This window comes from Sphaeramia orbicularis, chromosome 13, assembly GCF_902148855.1.
Source record: "Sphaeramia orbicularis chromosome 13, fSphaOr1.1, whole genome shotgun sequence".
In the NCBI taxonomy this organism is placed as follows: Eukaryota; Metazoa; Chordata; class Actinopteri; order Kurtiformes; family Apogonidae; genus Sphaeramia; species Sphaeramia orbicularis.
The window spans coordinates 20,947,421-20,971,091 of NC_043969.1; the positions used below are offsets into that span (position 1 = coordinate 20,947,421).

Sequence of the window (23,671 nt, forward strand, 5' to 3'; positions counted from 1 at the left end):
CCAGAAATGTTCAGTTGCTGGAGCAGCATGGAAGGGGTGGGATGTGAAGTGGCTCATTTGCATTTAAAGGGCCAGCACTCAAAACAACATTTCTTGTGTCATTCCCCAGAAATAGGGTTGAAGATGGACCTGTGGAGTTGAATTAATGAAGAATTCAGACCCAAGCATAGCATTTACAATTTATGTAGACCACAGGGAAATGTTTTAAAATGCATAATTCCATTTTAAAAAAGCAAATTATCACTCCGTTAATGACAAAATACTGAGTGAATTAATATTTCAGGTCTCTAATTATTTCAGTCTGACAATAATGGCATCAATTTGTACATTTTTTGTCCTCCTGCTTGCTGTTATTCCTCAAAACTAGCAACCAACAAATTTAGAAATTCTTGTCAGATTCAGTTTAAGTCATCAAGAAATGTAACATGGAAAGAACGTAATGTGTGACACTGTCGTGATGATGTGATTTTATGGGATAAACGGGTGGGGGGTTGATGGAGGGTAACCATCAGAATGTCTTCTGTGACCCTCCCAGTTCAGACTTTAATACATAATTAATTTGAGTTACCTCATATCAAAACTGTTCCATCCACCTCACACCCTCCCATACTTTCTCTACCAAAACTCCTTAAAATCATTGAACCCTCTTTGTTCTTTGACACTCCACAGACTGGGTTGTACTTGTCCTGACTCTGAGTTTTTATTCAGTCAAATTTATACAATAGCTTAATGTTTTCTGGTAAATTGGAATCTATCCGTCCTGTAGGTGAGTGTTACCAGTGCTTTGCACCTTTTATTAACCCACTGTATTTACATTCATGAAGACACCTCTTGATTTTAGATTTTAATAATCCTACCTACCAACCTCTTCAAGTGTGTTCTGGACTTGGCTGGATGTTGTAAAACAGTTCTGAGATGATTCATTTTAGATGTCTAGTGTGGTCTCCACTGCTGATCTCATCAGTGGATTTTTTTCATTTTAAGAATGTAAGAAGTTATTGTTTTTGCCACTCCTGAGGTTTTCACTATCTCTCTGACTGATTCATTTTGTTTTTTTAGGCGAATGCCTCTTTCACTCACATTGACACCTCTTTGGACCTGATATTGAGAACTATAGTGAACAGCTACGAAAAATGTAACATCTGGGATCAACTCCAGGCTTTTTATCTGAGACAACAGTCCTCATCTGGAGCTGAAGCTGCTTGTTAGTTAACTGTCCCATTATTTTGAGCCTCTGAAAATGAAGGTACTGGTACTGTTGTAATTCCTTAATGGTTAGGCTAATACAATGTACTTGTTCAACCCCTTGAACTAACTACTGACTGAACTAACTACGAGCAGCGTGGGGCTGTAGTGATCAGCACTGGCAAGAAACAGCAAGAAAGTTCCGGGTTCAGCTCAGTCTGTGTTGAGTTTAGATGAGTTTGTCAAGGTTGATCCCAAAGCACCTTCAATGTCAGCTCCCTAATGCTAATGCTAATGCTAGTGCCAATGCTAGGTCAAAGTCAAAGTCAGCTTTTATTTGTTAGTTTTGCCGTATATTCAGCATATACAGAAAACTGTAATAATAGAACTCTAAGGCCCATGGTGCTGCAATGAACACAGTAGAAAAATAGAAAAAACAGAAAATAGAATATAACTATAAACATATACCATAATTTCCGGACTACCGAGGACACCTAAATATAAGCCACATGCTGCCGTCTCCAACATTTCACTATCGATTCCCTGATGCCAAGCTTACATGCAGCAGCTCTATTTCCTTCTTTGACAGCCACATCGATCGCCTTTAACTTGAAAGCTGCTTCATATGCATTTTGTGTTTTCCATAATGAGGGTGTGTGCATGATGCACAAAATGACTGATCTGAAGACTTTAGTGTGAGTGTGTTTGATTTATAGTGGATTAGCTGCATCTTTGTTTGAGCTGCAGGGTTTAAAGCTTGTGAAAAAAGTAGCACCTTATAGACCGGAAATTACGGTGCAATGTGGCAATAAACGTACAATATGACTGTAAGCAGCAGGGATTGGGCAGAATAAAAAAAACAATAAAGTGGCAACAGTTGAGTTTAAAGCAACAAGATGCAATGGAGGTACAGTAGGTGTATGTAGTAGGATGGGTAAAATGTAGATTGGCTTTCCCTACTGGGATAATAAAGCAATTTAATCATTTTAACCTTTAATCTTTAAAGGTTTTAATATCTAAAGCACAGGTGTCAAACATGCGGCCCGGGGGCCAAAACCGGCCCACCAAAGGTTCCAATCCGGCCCGCGGGATAACTTAGCAAAGTACAGAAGATATTAACAGTCAAGGGCATTGAACTGGAAAATAATAGCATAATAACTAGAAATAATGACTCCCGATTTTCTTCTTGGTTTAATGTGAAAACAAAAATGACCTATAAATAATGACAACTCCAATTTTTTCTCTTTGATTTATTGCAAAGAACATTAAAATCTCATATCCTTTAATAATAAAATATCAATAACCTGAACAAATATGAACAACCTGACATGTCTAAAGAAAAATAAGAGTAATTTTAACAATATTCTGCCTGTTTTGTGTCTTGGTAGATCTGATCTGTAGTGCACATGTATAAATCATAAGTTGTGGCATAATATTGTTCAAATTTTTCTTATTATTTCTTCTCATTTTTCTTCAGAAATTTCAGTTTTTTTCAGGTTATTCACATCCTTTTTGTTTGGATAGTTTGTAAAATGTAAATGATTTCATAATTTAATGTTCTTTTTTGCACATAAAAAATTTGGAGTTGTCATTATTTATAGGCTATTATGTTATTATTTTGCTGGTCCGGCCCACTGGAGGTCAAATTGGGCTGAATGTGGCCCCTGAAAGAAAACGAGTTTGACATCCCTGCTCTAAAGTCTATACTTCCATCACATCTTGTTGCTTCATTTCACATCCATAGTGACAGAGAACAGAGGGAAAATGACAAAATTTGTGTCACTGAGTAAAGGAGTATGTGCGTGTATATGTGTGTGTGTGTGTGTGTTCACTCTGCATCTTACTATGTTTTTGATGCTGCCCAACACTGCTGTGGTCAGTATTCCCATAAAAAAGACCACAAGGTTCAGACCAGTCAGGCTCCAGATCAGAATATACAAGGTGAAAACCTCCTCACAGCTTTGCACGCCAACAAACTCGTAGTAGTTGCTGAGGTACCCTCCACTGCAAAACAGGTAACGGGCGTTCATTTAAACACTGATCAGACGTCAGTAGTAACTCGTCTGTGAATTTGTGTGTCCTCGGCCATTTGTCTTACTTTGCGCAGTTGTACAGGTCACAGCAGTAGCAGGTCCCACTCCGTACAGTCAGGTTACAAGACTCTTCCAGACTCCAACACGACACCTGTTGGAAGATGCAGATCCAACTGTAACTACCATAAATTACACGCAGCCATCATCACTCACATGTCGACACTAAAGTACTCACAGACATGTAAAAATTCTCGTAGATGTAGTTGCTTCCACTGCTGTAAAACTGGCATCTCCCTGCTCTGAGTGGGCGCATGTCCTGGCAGGTGACAGAACATGAATATTATGGAACATGTTATTATGCACATGGGTTTCATTAAAAAAGACAAAAACACAACCAACATTTTGTCATCAGAGGACAGAAAAACCTAGATGAACTGGTTTTGTCGCGCAAGATGATGGCGATGACCGTGTGTACATCAGCAAAACTCAACTGACTGAAAAACCCTGAGTTTCCAGTCTGTTGATGATTTCCTGTTCCAAAACACCCTCGCTTCACCTTTTATTACTTATGGTTGTTGTGATTGGTAAAATAGGTGATTTGGTTTTGTTTTTTGGAGAGGACTGTAGTTTCCACTTTCATCTGGCTAAGATTTAGTCTGGTTTGGTTTGATTGACTGACAAAATACAACACAGCATGAATAAAATAAAACTTAAATTTAAAAAAAATAATAATAATAATAATAATAAAAAATCACAAACAGGTTCCGTACGTAATCTTTACTGGCATCTAGTTGTGAATTTGCAGATTCAATCCAACTGATATCCCAGAATCTTCCATCTGTGCATATAAGAGTAGAGTAACAAAAACACAAAAATTAATTTAAGGTGATAATACACTTCTGTAAACATTATTTGAATATTATATTCAATTTCAGCAAATAAACCTTCTTAAATTCTCTTAAATTTTACACACTGACATTTATCATGTTGTCTGTTGTTTTGATTTGCACTAATGTATGCTGGACCAGTACAGTTTTACTAAATCTGTACCATCCTGTATTATTTAACACACACAACATAGGTGGAAATACCAACTTCATTCCAGAAGAACTGTTGATTGACTTCAACAATGACTTCGATGCATGTGTGAAATGATGTCTGATGCTCCTTCAACTACTCTTTCAAGTCGTATTGATTCTGTCATTGTCATCTTGGCATATGTTCCAATTAATAGGTTCAGCTGACCCCATTTTATGGACTGATAATGTTGCTGAAACTAGATCTGGCCAACAGAACCAACCCCAGATCATAACACTGCCCCCTCAGGCTTGCACTGTAGGCACTAGGTATGATGGGTAATCACTTCTTCATCCACCTCTGATGCATCCATCACTCTGGAGCAGGGTCAGTCTGGACTCATCAGACCACATGACCTTTTTACACTGAAACACAGTCCAATTTTTATGCTCTATATCAAAGAACTAAGCCAAAAAGTAATTATTCAATGATCTGACCTATTTGATTAGTTCAAATTAGCCCATTATTATTGTTATCATTATTATCATTATTATTATTATTATTAGTCGTAGTAGTAGTAGTAGAAGTAGTAGTAGTATGAACAATATGTCATAAAAATGGTTAAAGGCAAAATATTTTTCCACAAAAGCAATGTATTGACTCAATCATTCTCATCATCGACCATCATTTCTGACTCTGTTTGTATGACCTACTTTCCTCTTGTTGTGTTTAGGACATGTCTTAGTGTTTACCCGTGGACACTGGTTTGTTCCTTCCAACAACTATAACCAATAACTGATCAATTCAAAGTGCGCAGCAAGGACAAAATAAAACCAAAAGGACTCCGACACATTCTGGCGTTCTGCCTGAGAGACAAAACTCTGGGAACATTGTGCAGAGCAGGACAAAGCGTCTGCTGAATTTCCACATAGATCTTTCCCATAGGGCTTTCTGTCAAAAAAGTTTTTTCTCGTTATCGCTGCGCTGTCACTATTCTCTCAGTTGATGGTTGAAACATACCAGATATGCCATATTAGGTTACACAAGGTTTTGAACTGCACGTTGTACCTGTTAAATATCACAGTTTATGACAAAGTGAGTGGATTTGTTCAAGGATGAACCTTTGACCTGTTGTACATATTTTAGAACTGAATGGGAGGTATGTGCCCTTATAACCTCTATGAAGTATATCAATAGCAGTTACTGTTGAAGGAAAATCATTCATGTCTGGTTTTATGTTTCTTCGTTTTGTTATTACATACATGTGCAAGTAAATCTATTTAACCTTGGCTGTTTCATATAAACACTTGACTGTAACAAATACACCTTTTGAATAATTTCAGTGTTTTTTATTACATCAAACCCCTTCATCAAAGCTCAGAGAGCACAGAAATAAAAGCCACTTCAGACACTCTAATGTTACTGCTCTTTATTCTGTGGTATTTAAATAAGGCTAAATATATAGAATATAGTTAAATATACAATGTCTAAACATATTGAGGCCTACCAAATAAATTATAAGCTCATTTGTAAACAGTGCTTTTACAAATGTCAGTGGATGAAGAGAAAATTTACAAACACATTAATATTCTAATACTATAAAAATAGGTCTTATTAGGATACATGTGTTTAAATCATAACGAATCTAAGTCATTTTCCATGAATATTCATATTTTGCTACTGGCCATGTTCAGTCTTTGTCATTTGTTGAAAGAATACAGATCTAAATTTGCTTCTTTTTTTTCTTCTGTTTTTTTGCTATAATCCAACATGTTAATATCTTGAAATACTCTTATTGACATTTCATTAATGTCCCAATTAAATGAGTAAATAAAGTGAGAAAAAGAAAGAAAGAAAGAAACAAAGAAAGAAAGAAACAAAGAAACAAACAAACACACAAACACACAAAGTAACAAAGAAAGAAAGAAACACCAAAGGGTTAAATGCGTTTGCTCTACATACAGAGGTCTCCTCAGATAAAGCAGATCCAAACTGAACTCATCTTATTTTTTCTGGAGGTTGAAACAGGAATGCAGTTTTGTTGCTTTAACCTGTTCAATGTTCTTTAAGGGAGGCTTTTCACTCTCTATAACACTAACATCTATTACACTCAGTAACTGAACATTCTCAGTCCTTCAGACCATCATATGTCTCCAAGTATGAAGCCAGAGGCAGCTGGATTTCATTCAATTTGTCTGCGCTGATGGAGTCTTTTAGACAGAACAGTCCAATTTTTCCTCACATTACCCTTTCATAGCTGGTCATTTATGTGGTTGAAAAGCAAGAAACAAACCCTGCAACTGTTGAAAAAATACAGAGCTGTGATTTTTTTTTTTTTCCCAGAAAAGTGTCAGTATTACCAGAGGGATAGTTTTGGCTCATAATATGGCCCAGGATGCGGTGGATGAAACTTTATGAACCACTCTATTGTGAAAATTTATACGATTTTGAACATTTGTTTGTGGTAAAAACGTTAAACTTTCTAAGATTATACAACCATCTGAGGATGATCTGGGAGGAATGGGATGAATTTATAGAAGAGAAACCTGGGTCTTTACCAAACTCTGTTGAAACCAAGCCCTCAGACAAAGAGCTGTTGGTATTTATCAGACTGGAACAGTTACTGAAGAATGTCCAGAGAGTTTGGACTCAACCAGCAAGATGATGTACCAATGGGGCGCCGTCAACACCATGGTTACGCTCTCCAGGAGTAGTGGATCAACATGGTTCACACAACAAATTAAGTGTGTAATAGTTCAGGAGGTCACCGTCAAATGTAGGATAAAGTCTGTTAACTGTCAGTGCTGTAATCACAAGCCACTTTCACACTGAGATCCCAGAAAACATTGGATGAAGGAAAACCAAGCCTGTGACTGTCAGTAGATTGTCCTCACTGTGTTGTTCTGTGTGTTTTTATGACGTTTTGCCTTTTTGTCAACTGTCTTTCTTGTCACCTGCCTGGGGACTACAGCTGGAAATTAGCACTGCTGCTACAATCTGGCACATTTACAGCTGCAACTGTTGTAGATGTTCATTAATATGCACTGTCCCTAATAAATAAATAAATAGACAGATGAAAAAAAAAAGATGAGATGGTGATCCCACCTTTTTTCCACCATTGACCACTTTCCACAGCCAAGCCAAAGGAGTAACAGAGGTGAAACAGGGTGGACTTTTACACACTTTTACACAGTGGACCTGCGTTTCAGAATCAAAGGGGCGTTGACACAGCACAGTGTATGGTGTGACGTATCACGTCCACATCAGAAATATCCCGAGCATAGCGGTGTTGCTAACCTCTCCAGAGCCCGTCTTTCACCGTTCCACAAATGTTAGCATGGATAGAGTCCTCCGCACAAACTGACAAAGAGCTCGTGGCGTCTCCCCAGTTGGACATCTTTCTGCTTGCATTTTTAAGGTGGGGGTCACACTCGCAATACATCATCAAAACGACACCTTGGTTGCGGAACGAGAGGTGTTCCTTTTATGTAGCATTCCAGAATCATGATTCCACCTTTATTACTGTTCTGTTACTACCTCCAGAGGTGTTACAAAGCTGCAATAAAGGTGGGACCACATGATCCCACCATTTCATTTACACAGGTCTGTGACGTCTACGTCATTCTGGAATAAAGGCTAAATATTCCCATAACAGAAATGCTGTGTTAAATGGGCTATATACTGTCATGAGAGCATTTCAGATTTAAAGCCCACACATCCCCATGGCCCCTGGTGGGACAACCCCCCACCCCCTCCATGGTATTCGGGGACACTTCAGTCAATCTAAACACTCAAAGTTCATGTCCGATGTATTTTGCCAGACTTTTCAGGTAGATGTGTGTTCAAATAGTCATACTTCTAATCAGTTTGTTTGTTCTAAATTATTTGATGTGATAAAAAAATGGAGGATTGGCAAATGTAATGACCAACCGCTGTCCTGAATCTGTCGGACAAAAGACGAGAAGATTTAGGCTCCATTTTCACAAAACAGAAACAGTGTCTGTCTATATGCTGCCTAAGTTTTTAAAATAGATTTTGTTTGTTGTGTTTCTGAGTTCCACTGAAGAACGATTAGAAGTATTATACAGGTTTCCAAGACTTTTAATGACAAAACAAAATCACATTTAAGCAAAGGATCCATTTGTGTGATTCCTAAAACCTTTGACCATGGAATAGTGTCTCAAATACATGCAACTATTACACTACAGTCTTTGGTCTTTTCTGTTTATCTGCTTCAGAGATAAAATGTGCATTCATCCACATAATGTTCTCAACCCTTCACACCATGCTCATTTAGTAGTCAGGAAGTTTAGGATTTGCTGTAATCCAGTACAGAACCAGATATTACAGATACTAACTACTTACTGCTGTTGGTTTCAAAGGGGTTAAATCAGCATACATTTAGCTAAAAAGCTTTCATGTTGGATATAACACACATTCTGTTGCTTTGTGCTGTTTTCAGATTCAGGAATGCCTTCTTTTGTACATTCTTTGGACACATTTTCTGTAAACAAGTCTAGGATTGCATTTTCTACATGTCCTCACATTTTGCTTAGCCTTTCATCTCTCAATCAAATCAGTATGTTCTTATTTGAAATGAAAAATAGTATAAATCAAAGTCATTGCAGACACACAGCACATATGGGAGTGTTACAATTTCAGGGACAGTGTTAAATAGAGAGTGTTGGTGTTGTATTAACACCACTTTGCTATAAAATAGCATTGCCTGTGTTACCTTAGACAAATAAAAGTTGTCAAATCAGAGTGTTTTTAACACTGATGTTAAATTTAACCTGATTAGGGTAGATCAAGCCACGCCCTCACGTAACGGTTCCACACCCACACCAGAATGAACAAGACCACATTAACTCATGAGGTTTCAAAATGGCTGCTTCAAGAACTAATGTTCTGGCTGGTTACGCCTTCAACTACATTGGTGGAAGAGATTAAATACACCTGCAGAGTCTGATTACTCTGGGAAACTTCAAGTAAGGAACCATGACAGAAGGAAAGGATTGAGAATTTCTAAGGATCTAAGAACAGAGATACAGGTTATCTTTGCTTGATTTTTTCAAGGAGAGAAAGAAAATAAAATGCAAAGCTTAGAAGACTTACAGCATGGGACAAAAGTGTTACTTTTGACACTGTATCTAATCACCAACACTAGTGTAGCGTAGATACAACACTTGACAGTGTTGTGTGGTGTTACTTTTTAATGATGAACAGTGTTGACCCAACTAAAACTGGGTGTTAATCTTTCAATATTTTCAAAAGTGTTACCTTGACACTGTACAGTGTGGACACATATAGACACTTTGCGAGTGTTAATTTCAACACTGCAGGTGTTAAATTAACACTGGCATTTTTGCAGTGCACTGAAACCTTCTACACTGCTGATAAAATATTTTTACCTCTTTTCATGAACTGATTGTGACATGATTGTGACAGATAAGTGTAACTGGGACTCAGTATGTAATCATTGCCCCAGGTCAAAGGTGATGACTGATGTGTATAAATAGGAAAAAAAAACAGGAATGAGTCTGAAAATACACTTATTCCAACTTTTAACACTGTATTTGACCTGAGATCTCATTAACAGAGGAAGGATTTAAAGATATGACCAACAGATCAGTAAACAGAGGGTTGAAGTGAAACAAACGAGACCTGAATAAGTCCTGAAAAAAATTATTGGCTTAGTGTTTTCTTTCAGTCTGTAGGAGCCAGGGCTTTTTGGAGTCAGTTACAGCAGTATTATATAAAATTTTACAATTTAAGACACTTCTACCTTGGCCTTTTTGAGCTGAGGTCCTTGACCCTGTTTCTACATAACCCATATGTGAAACACGGAGGCGGAGGTATCATCCATGTTTCGTCATCAGTAAATGTCAGTGTATCCATCCATGAACAGAAGTATCATAACCTCTCTAAAACAGGTTTTTAGCCAACAATAACAAAACAGGCACATATTTTTCTACCAAGGAATGGGAACAGCCTGCCAGGGAACCTCAGGGCTGCAGAGAAAGTCGACATCTTTAAAACCAGGCTCAAGACCCACCTTTTTAATCTGGCTTTTAAATAATGCCCCTTTTATTTTAGCTTATCTTTTTAACTCCTGTCTCCCTTAGTTTTTAACTTGACTTTTAATTTGACCTTTAACCACTGCTTCTGTTTTATCTCTTCATTGCTTTATATTTATATTATATTTACATATATGTTGTATATTACATTTATACTCTTTTAAGCAATGCTTCTTTTTATCTTTTTAATGTTTTTATTTATATTCTCCAGTGTTTCATCGGCAGGGGCCCTCTGCGCCAGGGGGCGGCTGCAGGCTTAGTGGCTCTGACGCTCGCTCAGGGGTCTGCTCCACAGTGGGGTATGGGGCCCTGCTGCCGCGATGCGGTGGCATTTCAGCCCTTCCTCACAAGTCAGGATGCGGCTTTATGATAGCGGCGCCGGGTTGCTAGGGGCTGCCCCCTGGCTGCCCCCTGGTGCAGGTGGCTCCCTGTGATAGCACCTCCTCTCTGTTGTTTTATGGTCCCCCGTGCTCAGCCTGTTTCTTTCTTTTATTTCCTTATCTATTTCTGTTTGTTTTATTATTTATGGGTATTAACATTAGGTACATGGGTGGCGGGGTGTATGTGTTTATGTGTGTGTTTGTGTATGTACGTGTATGTGTGTGTGGTGGTGGGGTGCACTGATTTTATATGTAAAGCACTTTGTACTACATTTCATTGTATGAAAAAGTACTATATAAACATTGATTGATTGATTGATTGATTGATTGATTGATTGACTGATAAAGCAAAGTAGCTTAAGGGACATTCTATGTTTTTGTCCAAGTCCTGACCTTACAGTAAGTCCAATCCAACCACAAACATAGAAGTGAAATTATTCGATGAAGAGAAGGGTAAACATCATCCAAGCCAATGTGTGGGATGGAAATGTTTATTTAGTGTTATTATTACTGAATGGATCATTTCAACCAATAAAGAAATTAATAAGTTTAACATTCTTGCCTTGTTTGTTTAAGTGGGTTCCCATGACCAGGGCCGGACTGACTCATTTTCAGCCCTGGAGTTTCATACCTCAGACCGGCCCACTTTAGATCACGACCAATTATTATTAAAATCATGTAATTATAACCTTACATGTTAGGTCTACACACTGTTCTGCAAAGCCTGAGACAAACAGAGCAGTAGAGAGACAGATTTTTTTCACAGTAAGTCAGCCACTTGTGGTTTGTTCCATCTTTTCTATTAAAAACTTTTGGTATAGTGATATTAGGGGTTTGACGAGGATGATAAGAAAAAAATGTCTGTATATCCTATGACTGAGGGCGAGCAAAGTAATCAAAGCTAACAACAGACTCATCTTCATTTGTCTCATTTGTGCCTAGTGGTTCAGGGTTGTGCTGCTGAGCTGCTCCTCTGTCATCAGTAGACTCTGCTCTCCCTTTCACACTTCCTCCAGTTTCCCTAGACTCACCTGCACCTGTATCACAATAAAAAATAATATCTACAGACATTTTGACTTACTTAACCAATTAAGATATTTACATTCGCAAAATATGCTGGCTTATTTGATATTACTTTATGCTATTGCCTTTCAATTGTGGGCTTTGTGTATTTACTGTCTCACTTTTAATGATAAAAAATAAAATAAGTCAGGACTATCATTTGGGTATATTAAGTGGTTTTACTGGGACTAATGCTTGTTCACACAGTCTGTTCCAACAGCTCACCTTTTCCTTCCATCCTGACAGGAGCAATCCCCTCATCACTACTGGCTCCTGGCTCTGCTTCTGACACTAAAGCACATTTTAAAAATGCTCATAATTCTCAGCACAAATCTGACATGTCAGTTTCATTCATGTAGTGCTGATTCATCTAGCATCTCAGAGCACCTTTCATATTGAACAGGCCTACACCATGCTCTTCATTGGAGCCTATTTATTCTAATAATCTTCCCTCTCTGAGCAGTCCTACCTGCCCACTCTGGACTTGTGGGCTCATGGCTGGTATCTGCTGCTGGATGTTCTTTCTGACTCTGAGGAGCTACAAGACAAAGTTTCCCAGTTATGTGGCGTCGCATCATACTATTATTTAAAATGCATAACGTTATGTTCCACGCCACAATGCCATACAATTCACTGACTCGATAATTAACTAACTTGAAAGGTGGTTTACCCGGTTCATTGTCCTTATTAGTTGTTTCCAACCGGGAGGTCGTTTTTGTGAAAAAGTTGCAGATTTTGTCACATTTGGCTGCGTTTGCTTCCAGAGCTTTCCTCTTTTTAATTCTTGCCTTCTCTGCACCACCCTTGTTCTTTCTATTATCCATGTTTCAAACAGCAAACACAGCTGACCACCGACAGCCTACAGAGCACAGATCGTATATGCTCCACAGTACAGAGCTACTAACCGTATGCAAGGACAAATTACGTCAGGTCACGGCGCGTCTGCAAACAAGAGGAAGAAAAAAAAAACAAAAACAGTTTGCTAGTAGAGGGGGTGGCAGCCCAGGAACAGCAGCAGCAGCTTACGTGATCAACACAGTGCTATGACTGACCACCCCTGCAAAAAAAAAAAAAAAAAAGATAAATAAAATATTAAATATATATTTATAGTGAACTCTGGCCCTCGCTGCCTAAATATTTATACCGGCCCACCGAGAATTGTCCCGGTCCTCCCAATTAGCCAGTCCGGGCCTGCCCATGACTTTAATTTCGTTGTACATATGTATAATGAAAATAAAGGCATTCTATTCTATTCTATCTATGATCTAATTTTAGGACTTTTGTAGAAATATAACAGTGTTTTAGTTGTTATTTATGTGGAAAAAGGGCTAAACTAATATTCGAGTCAACAGTGGATGCTGCCACCGTGTTCCTGTTACTGCTCTGTTTTACTTCTCTGTTTCATCATCCAGTGAAAGTAGATCTACTATAAAAAAAAGTTGATAACTCACCATGCTTAAGACAATACAGACCCCGTCGATCACCAGACAAAGAAACGAAGTGATGACCCCAAAGCTGAGGAAAACGATAGCAGCAGTCAGCTAAAGGAGGAACAAAGAAAAGAACAGGAATGAAACCTTGGCATCTCACCTTTACTGTCCAATAACTGTAAAAACAGTACCCTAAAATATGATAAAATACAGAATATGCCTGATAGATAGTCCTCTTTAATGACTACCTAACACACTGTTAAAAATGGATGACAGCAAAACAGCACATTCAATATGACCAGTTCTGTCCTGGAACTATAGGAACCATTATGTTACATTATATAACCATTATGAAGACCAAACACCTTTACATCTGTTATGGATACTAAAAGAGCTGATGATAATAAATACTGCACCCCACCCCTCCAAAAGGGGAGGCAAGGGGTATTGCTTTTGGTTCAGTTTGTTTCTTTGTTTGTTTGTTAACACATTAGCAGCAAAACTATTGGTTGAATTCATACCAAGTTTGGTTTATAGATTGCCAGTGACCCAGAACAGATGTCCTTACATTTTGGGAAAAGTAGGTCAAAGTTCAGATTTTTTATGATTTTTTTTTTCTCCCATTTACTTATAATGGGCAAAATTTCAAATATGTATAAAATATCAATTTTGTTTCAATTTACTTCAAACTTGGTACATATATAGAGGCAATTAATATGCTGACATCAGCACATGCATAGACATGATGACATCAGCTGGATCAATGCCAAAATAAGCTACAAAACATGCAAGGGGCGGGGGTTTTTGTGCCTGGCACCACTTGTTTATTCTGTTATCAATACAGTCATGTTGTCAAATAATTGATTTCTTTAGTAAGTAGCTGTGTAATAAACAGGATTAAGAAGCATTATTGAAAAATAAATCCTGTCAAGACTTCATGTGAATCATCCTGTTGAGGTTTTTTTCACAATAATAAATGACTCACTGTGCATTTTCCATTATATCTGCATTGCAGTTGTACACATATATAAGGAGATATCAGTGGCAGGAATCATTACATCACCTTTTAAGACATTGTTACAAGAAATATAACAGTTTGTCAATGTGTTGAATTATGAAGTAGTAGTAGTAATAAAGTAATTCTGTTTCTCTTCGTGCAGAACAAACAGGAGAAACTCAGCACATGAAATGAAGTTCATCCTGTGTGTCACTAAAATATAAGTTTAGTCACAACTTTAGAAATATATATTAGATGGACTGTGATTAGTTATAAACTCAGCATGATGGTCTTTTAAATGACATCTTCATATTGTGTTCTTTGCTTCTAAATTGACATCAAATGTTTTTCATTCATACATATGTTACTTGTAATTGAGAAAATTGGTATTTTGCTGTTGTTAATTTAAATACAGATTTTTTTCTTTATGAAATTTGTAAAGGAATTAGTTACATGACAAATGTTCCACTTTTCTCACACTGGTCTAATAAGTATTTCCAAACCAATTGGATTTTTTTCATTCAATTGTAGAAAATACAACCTGACAAGGGTAACAGTTGAAAGGTCAAAGAGTCGATAAATTTGTAACCATTCACTGGGGATTAGAAAGTTTGTCGAACCAGGTAACAGCAGCTGTTGACAGATTTAACCCATAAAGACCCAGTGTTACTTTTGTATCAGTTCCCAAATGAATTTTTCTCCCTATTTAACCTTTTGTAAGTATTACCATTTATCATAATATTATCCTTTGTATTTTGCATGTTTCACTGTAATTCGTGTATTTTCCTATACTTAATTTCCTATATTTAATTTAGATATTCATGTAAACTCAAAGTAAATTCAAAGGTTATGGGAAACGGAGGTTCGCACAGCCGCCTGCAGTGGCAGCAGCCGCGCAACCATATGATATTATATGGATGAAACAAACACGGCACTGAAAAGGCTGGAGGAATATGCATAGAGGGAAGGGAGCTCCAGCCGTTTCCACGTCGTGTCTGTAGCAGCTGTCAGGCAGCTGCGCGAACCTCCGTTTCCCACAATGCACGTTGCGACAAAATTCCGAAGATGCCCGAGTTACCTACTGGCTCTGTTTGTAAACATATGGTTTGTTTATGGTGGATGGCACTTCGACATTGTTCACCATAATGCAAGAGATTCAGGTGAGTAATCACAGAAAGACTTACAGATTCGTGATACTTCGGTTATGACTGAGGTTTTACAGATTTGATGAACAATTGGTCACGAAAGTCTCCTACAGCTTTAACTGAACATAAACCTAGTGTCTCCATCCACTGTCATTGATCCAACTCCATGGGTTTTACTGGTGAATTAATGTTGCAGAAGATGACGGTGTTTCACATTCTCTACAGAGCCTCTGAACGTCCAAATAGGTCATGTCTGATGACCATGAAAAGATGACAAACTGTATTTTACACCAATTATTTACATGGATTGATAGGATCAGTGGATCAACTGGTATTAAACAGTTTAGATCAGTAGATGGTTTTGGTTGACGGTGGTGTTGGGTCTTTATGGGTTAACTCAGGCTGACTGTACAAATAAGTGTAGACAGAAATGTGATGAGGCTGTCCACACAGCTGCACGATTTAGTGAAACAAATCATACTGCGATGACTTCTGGAAAAATTGCAATTCTGACCAGAGTTTAATTGCTTGGTGATGACTGAAGACGCACAGACTCTTTATTTTAACATTTGTAGATTTTCCAACTCAAATACACAGACTTAAACTACCATAAAAACACAAAACTATTTTAAAAACAGTAGCACTCATTTTGCATTTTTTAGTTCCTATTACTGTTCAGTATCTAAGTCTAAATTATTATCAGACAAAAGAGAATGTGTTTATTTTTTTCCCATTTCTGTAATAAGAGTACCCTAAGTCCTCCTAAAATCTGGACCCTTAAAATGCAAACTGTAAATATATACCTGACTCATTGAAATGATTGTCTTTATACAAATCATTTTATACTCGACTCTTATTTCATATGATGCATATGCATCCTATACATCATATACAGAATGCACCGATAATAATAAAAGATGACGCCAGGCCCAGTTTGGGGGAAGGGGGGTCACACCATACGACCGTACAGTGAAACTGAATCTAAAGACGCTTTACTAATTCCTCTATGCATCCCGCTGTTGTGCAACTCATTTTCCTTTTCCCTACCTTCAGAAGCTTTTATTTGAGGGGGCAGAACATTTGTTGTCCCCCTAGAACCAGGCCCAGATGACACCCTGGTGTTTGCTTTTCCACTAGATTCACAAGCGTTGCTAAGTAGTGTATCAAATACATGACATTCCTGCAAATGAATCACATGCTGTGTGGACAAATGTTTGAGCATATTGGAGGGATTGCCCTCCTTTGAAGAAATGGAAGCTTTGCAAGTGTTACAAGTTGCCCTGGTGTCATCTTTTCATGTGAAATATAGCCATACTTTGGAGCGTTTCTGCCTCAACAGCATGTTAGCTATGTTCTGAACCAAAACAATGCAGCGTACATGTGACATCATCACGCATGTGCAACAAAGGCGGAATCGATAAGCAGAATCGTTAAGCAGGCAGCCAAACGATTCCAAGGAATTGAGCTACTGGGAACCACTTCTCAAAAAGAACCAGTTCTCAATTCCCATCCCTAATTACCATTAATGCCACTTTTACTTACATACTACTAGCTATTTTATATACATAAGAATATATACTGCTAATTGCTATTATAACTGTTGATAGTAAATGTTTTGCTGAAGTCAGTGGTGAGCTGGCATGTACAAGTAACTAACAGATCTACACCTCATATATTTAACAACAAACATAGTATGTCACTAAACACACCGTAGTTATGAAAAATGACACAAACACAAAAAAAATCAGACCATACTCAGACTATTACCGGACATTAGCTCCATTTATCAACAGCAGATCATAATCTAAGTAATTACAACTCTGTGCATCTCCCTGACTCCCAGCCAGGATTAACAAGGTGGGCTCCCACAAAAATCATCCGGCATGCTCCCAAATGATCTAAGATGACGATAAAAAGAGAAAAGCATCCTCTTTGTTTATACAGTCTAAGTGTCTGCAGCGTCTCAGCTGGAGGCCACAGCGTTTCCACTATGAGCTGCAGAGAACTGACACATAGCATCTATCACAGCTAAGATACACTCCCTTTGGCAGGCCAGAACGGGGTGTGTGCAGGGAAAACATTAGGAAAAATTATGACAGCGGATATAGGTGTGTGTTTGTGCATGTGTGTGTGTCAGATTAAAAGATAAAGGAAGAGCATATACCAGCTGCCTGCGGTTTTCTTCCAGGCTGAGTCCCAGGAGGCCCAGGAATGATCCAAGGGTCAGCTACAGAACATAATACAATGAATACAGTAAGTGTTATTCAAAATAAAGAGGGTTAGTTTAGTCTCTTAAGAGCTTTGACGCTGCTGTGTTCGGTAACCTCCAAGGAGAGAAACCAGAAACAATGAGTATTACCACTTGTGTGTCATTATAATGTGGTGCAATTTAACCTTTAAAGACAGAAAACTATTTTTGTGGGAATTTCCAAATGATTTTTTGTCTCAATGTATCCTTTCCTATGTGTTTCATCATCATTTATTAACATATTATCTTCTGCATTTTGCATTTTTCAGTGAAAATCAGGTATTTTTCTATATTTAATTTACAGATTATGTACAATTTTGCCCATAAATTTGGAAACAAATATTTTTATCTCTTCTTGTGAAATAATTTTAACAATGTAATTTATTCCTGACAGATAAAGTGTAACTGGGACTGGGACTGGGACTAGGACTGTACCTGGTCAAAGGTGATTACTGATATATATAAATAGAAACAAAAAGAGGAACGTGTCTGAAAACAAAATGATTCAACCTTTAGGGCCAACAGTGTAAATGTAAGTAACTTCAAAGGTTATTTTATCAAAACAGGGAAAAATGTGCAAAAACGGGCATTTTCAGCAAAATATATGATTAACTGAAAATAAAAAACACTGATACTGGTGAATAACTGTGTCTTATGACGTTTCCACATTCACTCCAGAGCCTCTAAACATACAAATGCAGCATATACATTAAAAAAAAACATGGGAAGGAATGCTTCTAGGACCCAAAAAAGAGTTTGTTCAAGATACTCTTTGGAAAAAGGGATTCATAAAGTAGATGACAAACAGGAAGAAACCTTTATGTCCGGTTGGCAGGTTCTTACTGGTCAGGACCTACTTTAAAAGAACCTCCAGTTTTCCAGGCTTCTGTTTTGTTTGACTTCCTGATGAAGGCTTGAAGCCGAAACGTGTTGAAGTGTTTTTTAAAGGGGTCATATTCTGCTAAACCCACCTTTATTAGTCTTTGGTACATTTATTTGTGTATATGGGGACCATAATAGTTCCAAAAGTTTGAATTTGAACCCTCCAGGTGCTGCAAAGCTATCTTTACATTCATTTTGGCAAAAAACAAGTGGATTTCTACAACCTGTTTTAATTCCTGCTTGATTTGTTACATTTTATAATTAATTACATCATGACATTTGTACACACAGTATATGGTCAAGACTTCCAATGAACATTTCTCAGAGTTCGTCATAACTGTTTGTCAGCAGTAGCAGTTATAGTAAAAACTGAAAATTCGTCCACACTTCGAGCCGATTACCTAAAATGTTCAGTTGTTGGTTCTATTAACGAACACCAGTGGCTGAGCGGGACAGAGCAGCACAGCCAACAACCTGGAGGGGGTGGGGCATGAAGTGGCTCATTTGCATTTAAAGGGCCAGCACTCAAAACCACCTTTCTGGTGTCATTACTCAGAAATAGGGTTGAAGATGGACCTGTGGAGTTGAATTAATGACGTATTCAGACCCAAGTACAGCATTTACAGTTTATGTAGACCACAGGGAGATGTTTTAAAATGCATAGTTCCATTTAAAAAAGCAAAATATCACTCCTCTAAGGTCTATACATGACCATGCCATGAGAATAAAGGCATTTTAATGCTTAAAGAGAGTGCCTTGGAGTTTTCTTCCTGTTTGGATCATATACATTGTCAGTGAAAAGCTTAGAAACTGCATTTTACCTGAATTGTTTACATGTATTGATTTACTGAAGGACTGAATGAATGAATGACTGAATGAATGAAGGACAAGATTAATGGCTTAAAAGTTATTAAACATTTTAGATCAGTAGATAGTTTTGGTTGGCAGTAGCCCATGAAGTCTTTAAGGGTTAAAAAGCTGCTAATAAATCACTCCTCTATAAGTGTTTGGGCTCCATCTCACCACAAGGTTATTCAGAAACTGATTTGTTAATACAGTTATGAAAAAAGTTGACCCATTATACTTTTCCGAGTTCATAAATCTATAGAATGATTGAGCCAGCCTCTCATAGTGGGTCATGATGTTGAACTGGAGAACCAAACTTTCGGCTGTCAGTTTTACAACCGACTTCAAATTGCATGTGTCAGACAAGTGCGATCTGAGACCACAACGACTGAAGCAAAACTGTTGGCCAACAATGCGAGACTAAAAAGTTGCAGCTTTAATTTCATAATGGCTATCAGATGCCAGAGGATGTTTTCATATGTTTAACAAACTCCAGCTGATTTCCTGGTAGCTGCAAATGTACGAGTAAATCCCAACATTAAGCACTTTTTTTAAAATTACGTCAATATGTCATGTCACTGCATCTCGTTGAATTCATGATGACTTACGATCACTCCAGAGGTGTAGCCAGTGACATTCAGGCTCTCTGTGCGGGTGGTTGTGTAGACTCCCAGCGCCACCACCAGCAAGGACATACTGAGCATGCCCAGAACCAACCACAGCGCTCGCCGAACCCGCACCATCAGCTCTGAAGCCCATAAAGAGAAAGACACACCCAGAAAAACACTTTTATACTGTTTTTGTGTTTGTCAGCCGGAAGCCTCTTGACCGCTGCTTATGTACATATTTTTTTTATTTATTTTCAAAGCCAACAATTTTAATTTAATTCAATTTAATGTAATTTTAGTTGATTTGATTTAAAAGGAAGTAGTGCAAACCTTATGTTGTTTAGTTGAAATGTCATAGCGCTGCTAAAGCTAATTAAAATCAACCGAATTTTTATTACTTTGTTTTTTCCTTTTTTTTTTTTTTTTTTTTCATTTTTACATATCATTTATCACAACAAATAGGACCCACTTCAGATCAAATCACCACCACCTGAATGGTTACATTTACTTCTTTTATTTTTGAATACATAAACACAGAACTGAAATAAAAAAGGTTTCTACACAAGCTACGGCTGACATGAAGTACGGCTGCATATACATGTTAGGTGTAAGTGCAAGTAAACACTATATGGACTGAAGTAACTCAAATAATTCCATCATTTTCTGGAAAAATAAATCAGTTTCTTAAACCATTAAAGCAAATTCACAGAATTTTAAACTCTTTTTTTCTATCATCAGTGGTTTCAGAGTTACTTTGGGTGCAGTGGATGTGATTTTCACTGCTGTCAGAATGAACAGCCATTAAATAAAATGTATTTAGAACTGAAAATAAACTCTCAGACCTGGATTGTCTTCCATATCAGCAAGAAATTGATAAATATTGTATGTCTGATATATGTGTGTGATTTTTGTTTTCAGCCATAACATAAAAAAAAGTTTCCAACCCATCATCGTGCAGGACTGAGACCTACTTTAATCTAAACATTCTGAGAATCTTACATGCAAAGGTAATAAAAATGTAGGTTCCACGACCACAACAATGTCCCCCAGATTAAATTCATTAGTACATAATAAGGCGAATTGTTTAGATCACACTGTGTTACTCTCCACATGCTTTTCATACTGGTTTAAAAAGACATTGGAGATAATCAAAGCAACTATTGCAAACACAAATTGTTTCTTTTTCTTTATTTTCTTATATTTGTCCAGATCAGTGAAGCATTGCATGCATTTGGCCAACCTTAACTATACCATTTGTGGTTTCTAATAGCTGTTCTGTTTTATTTTTCTATGGCAGACTAGTTTTGTTTTTGTTTCTTTCAATGTACATATTTGCATTAAAAATGCTGCACTGTTAAAATTGAATGCCTCAAAACCTATATGACAACAAACACAGACATCTCAGATAGTTTTCCTGGTGAGTGAATACCGCAGATCAACAGTTAATATCAATGCAACTATGAGCCATTAATTACACTAAACAATAAAACCACATCTGACTCCTTAACACACATTAAAGCATTCCTCTGATTCCTGGGTTTCTGTGGTGAAAAGATAATAAATTACATGTAGCACGTTGTAAAACAAAAATACTTCAAGAGGCTTATTAAACAGAACCTCACCCTGCTAAATGACGGCAGATTAAGGCTACTTTTAATTAATCTATAACTCAAATTAAAAAGATTAAAACAAAATAAATACCTCTTCAATTGGCTTCTTCTATGGTTTAGGTTTTAATAACTTTGGTGAACAGTCTAAAAACCTAAGAATATTCTAATGCAACTTCAGAAATAAAGTAGAAAAAAAGAATGTTTTGGGTCTCCTCTAAAGACCCACTTTTATTCTTCTATTTTATTCTTTTAACTCCGAATGAGTTGTGTGGTCCTCTGAGTCTTTTATTTATTGTATTACTTTTATCTATTTGATTTTATTGTTTTATTTATAGCATTGTTTTAGTTTTATTTTCTTATTTATTGTTTTTATTTGTGTTATTGTTTTTACGATTCAATGTACAGCACTTTGGAAATGTTCTTGTTTAAATGTGCTATATAAATAAAGTGGATTGGACTGGAAGAGAAAAATAAAAACACTTTCTTTTTTACATCATCTTCGTGAAAAAATAAAAGTAGGACTAAGCATAATCTAAAAGAAATCCACCAGTGTACATATAATTAAGTGTGGTTAAAGGCTGTGAGTGACAGGTATCATCAGTTTCATCTTACCTGTTGCTCGGCTCTTTTTCATGGCTTTGCTCTTCACTCCCTGGATCCTCGCAGTCATGATATTTCCACAGCTGTGGAACATCTGAAAGCTCCACAAAGTGTCCGTGCAGGATGACACAACCCTCCTTCAGGTGACAGCTGCTGCAGGACTGAGTCCACGGTCCGGATGAGACTGGGCTTCAGTCCACTTCATCAAAGTGCATGGCGGTCAGCCTGGGATGCCTTCACTGACGCTCGGAAATATCAGCGTTTACACGAGTTTTTGTTTTGATTTATTTTGTTTTGTTTTTTTCCCAACAGTGTATTTACCAAATAACAAGAAAATCTGCTTACTTATATATCAAAGTTTCACGTGTTTATTTTGGGTAATATTTTTCTTTTTTTTTTACAAAAGCTTTATGCCATAGGATCCGTGGCGGCACCAGGATTTTAAAAGGGGGGGGACTGGAGGGCAAAGAAAATGTTGGGGGGCGGACAAAAAAATTTCACACGCATAGCACGAAATTAACGCTTTGCGCTTTACCGTCTGATATATATATATATATATATATATATATATATATATATATATATATATATATATATATATATATATATATATATATGTGTGTGTGTGTGTGTGTGTATAAAATGTATAGCCTATCCGTTACACTTTATATAGACGACAATTTTAGGTAAAATCAGGTAATATTTAATGTATTCAAGGTATTTGTTAAAAACTACAGCATTTCAATTCAATTAAACTTTATTTGTATAGCCCAATATCACAACAAGGTTATCTCAAAGGGCTTTACAGAGTCAGTTGGAGTAAACAACAGTCAAATAAACAGCAAGAAAATGAGTAGTGTCCAGGGCATCCCCCGTCCTTAGACCCTCCTTCTCGGCAAGGAAAAACTCAAAACCCAGTGGGAAAAGGGAGAAACCTCGGGGAGAACCACAGTGAAGGAGAGATCCACTCCCATGGACGGACAGGCTATAGATGCACCAGGACTGATGGACGTCCATTTGCAGATGTAGTTCTAGTCTGCAAGGATGCAGTAGGGTGGACACATGGGGGGTCCATCCCGCTGGATGAGACAGGCAGGAGCGAGGAGGCCCATCCACAGTGGTGAGGCTGAGGATGTCCATCCAGACAGGTGGGGGAGGGGGTCAGGACACAGGACAGGGCAGGACACAGATGGGTCAGCGCAGATCCTGTCATCATTGGCTCCCAAGCGGTTACAACTGAAAAAGTAGCCACTCCCCGGAGGGGAGTGGGGAAAGGGGACACCAGGTGAATAGTACTGCACAAACTAAGTTGGCTAAATATTAAAAATATAAGTGCAGACCAGAATGGTACGTAGAATCATGAACAACTCAGACTTTCTGTTCTGATTATTTAATAGGTACAATCTACTTTCACACATTTCTCTAGTGGGGCTTTGGACAGTGACCAGCTGGCCTTTGAGGGAACCTTCTATATATGTGTGCATGGGGGGGGGGGGGGGGGGGGGGGGGGGGCTGTCTGCCTGGTTGTATTATAAGTGTATCAAAATGTGT

The 23,671-nt window shown here is 37.6% G+C and overlaps 1 protein-coding gene across 3 annotated transcripts in view; it reads right to left on the bottom strand.

Moving 5' to 3' along the window:
* LOC115431528 (transmembrane protein 255B) overlaps positions 1-22,314 on the bottom strand; it is a 45,065-nt gene extending 22,751 nt beyond the window's left edge. For 2 of the 3 annotated variants that reach the window (XM_030151941.1, XM_030151940.1), the window contains exons 1-7: positions 22,133-22,314; positions 19,911-20,050; positions 17,491-17,553; positions 13,206-13,295; positions 3,454-3,534; positions 3,284-3,369; positions 3,030-3,189 (exon numbers count right to left, since the gene is read on the bottom strand). In XM_030151941.1, the coding sequence (XP_030007801.1) occupies positions 3,030-3,189; positions 3,284-3,369; positions 3,454-3,534; positions 13,206-13,295; positions 17,491-17,553; positions 19,911-20,050; positions 22,133-22,214 (702 nt within the window). In that variant the 5' untranslated portion in view covers positions 22,215-22,314. The remainder of the gene's footprint in view (positions 1-3,029; positions 3,190-3,283; positions 3,370-3,453; positions 3,535-13,205; positions 13,296-17,490; positions 17,554-19,910; positions 20,051-22,132) is intronic. The other variant, XM_030151942.1, reaches the window with a different exon arrangement.
* Positions 22,315-23,671: the final 1,357 nt, after the last annotated feature.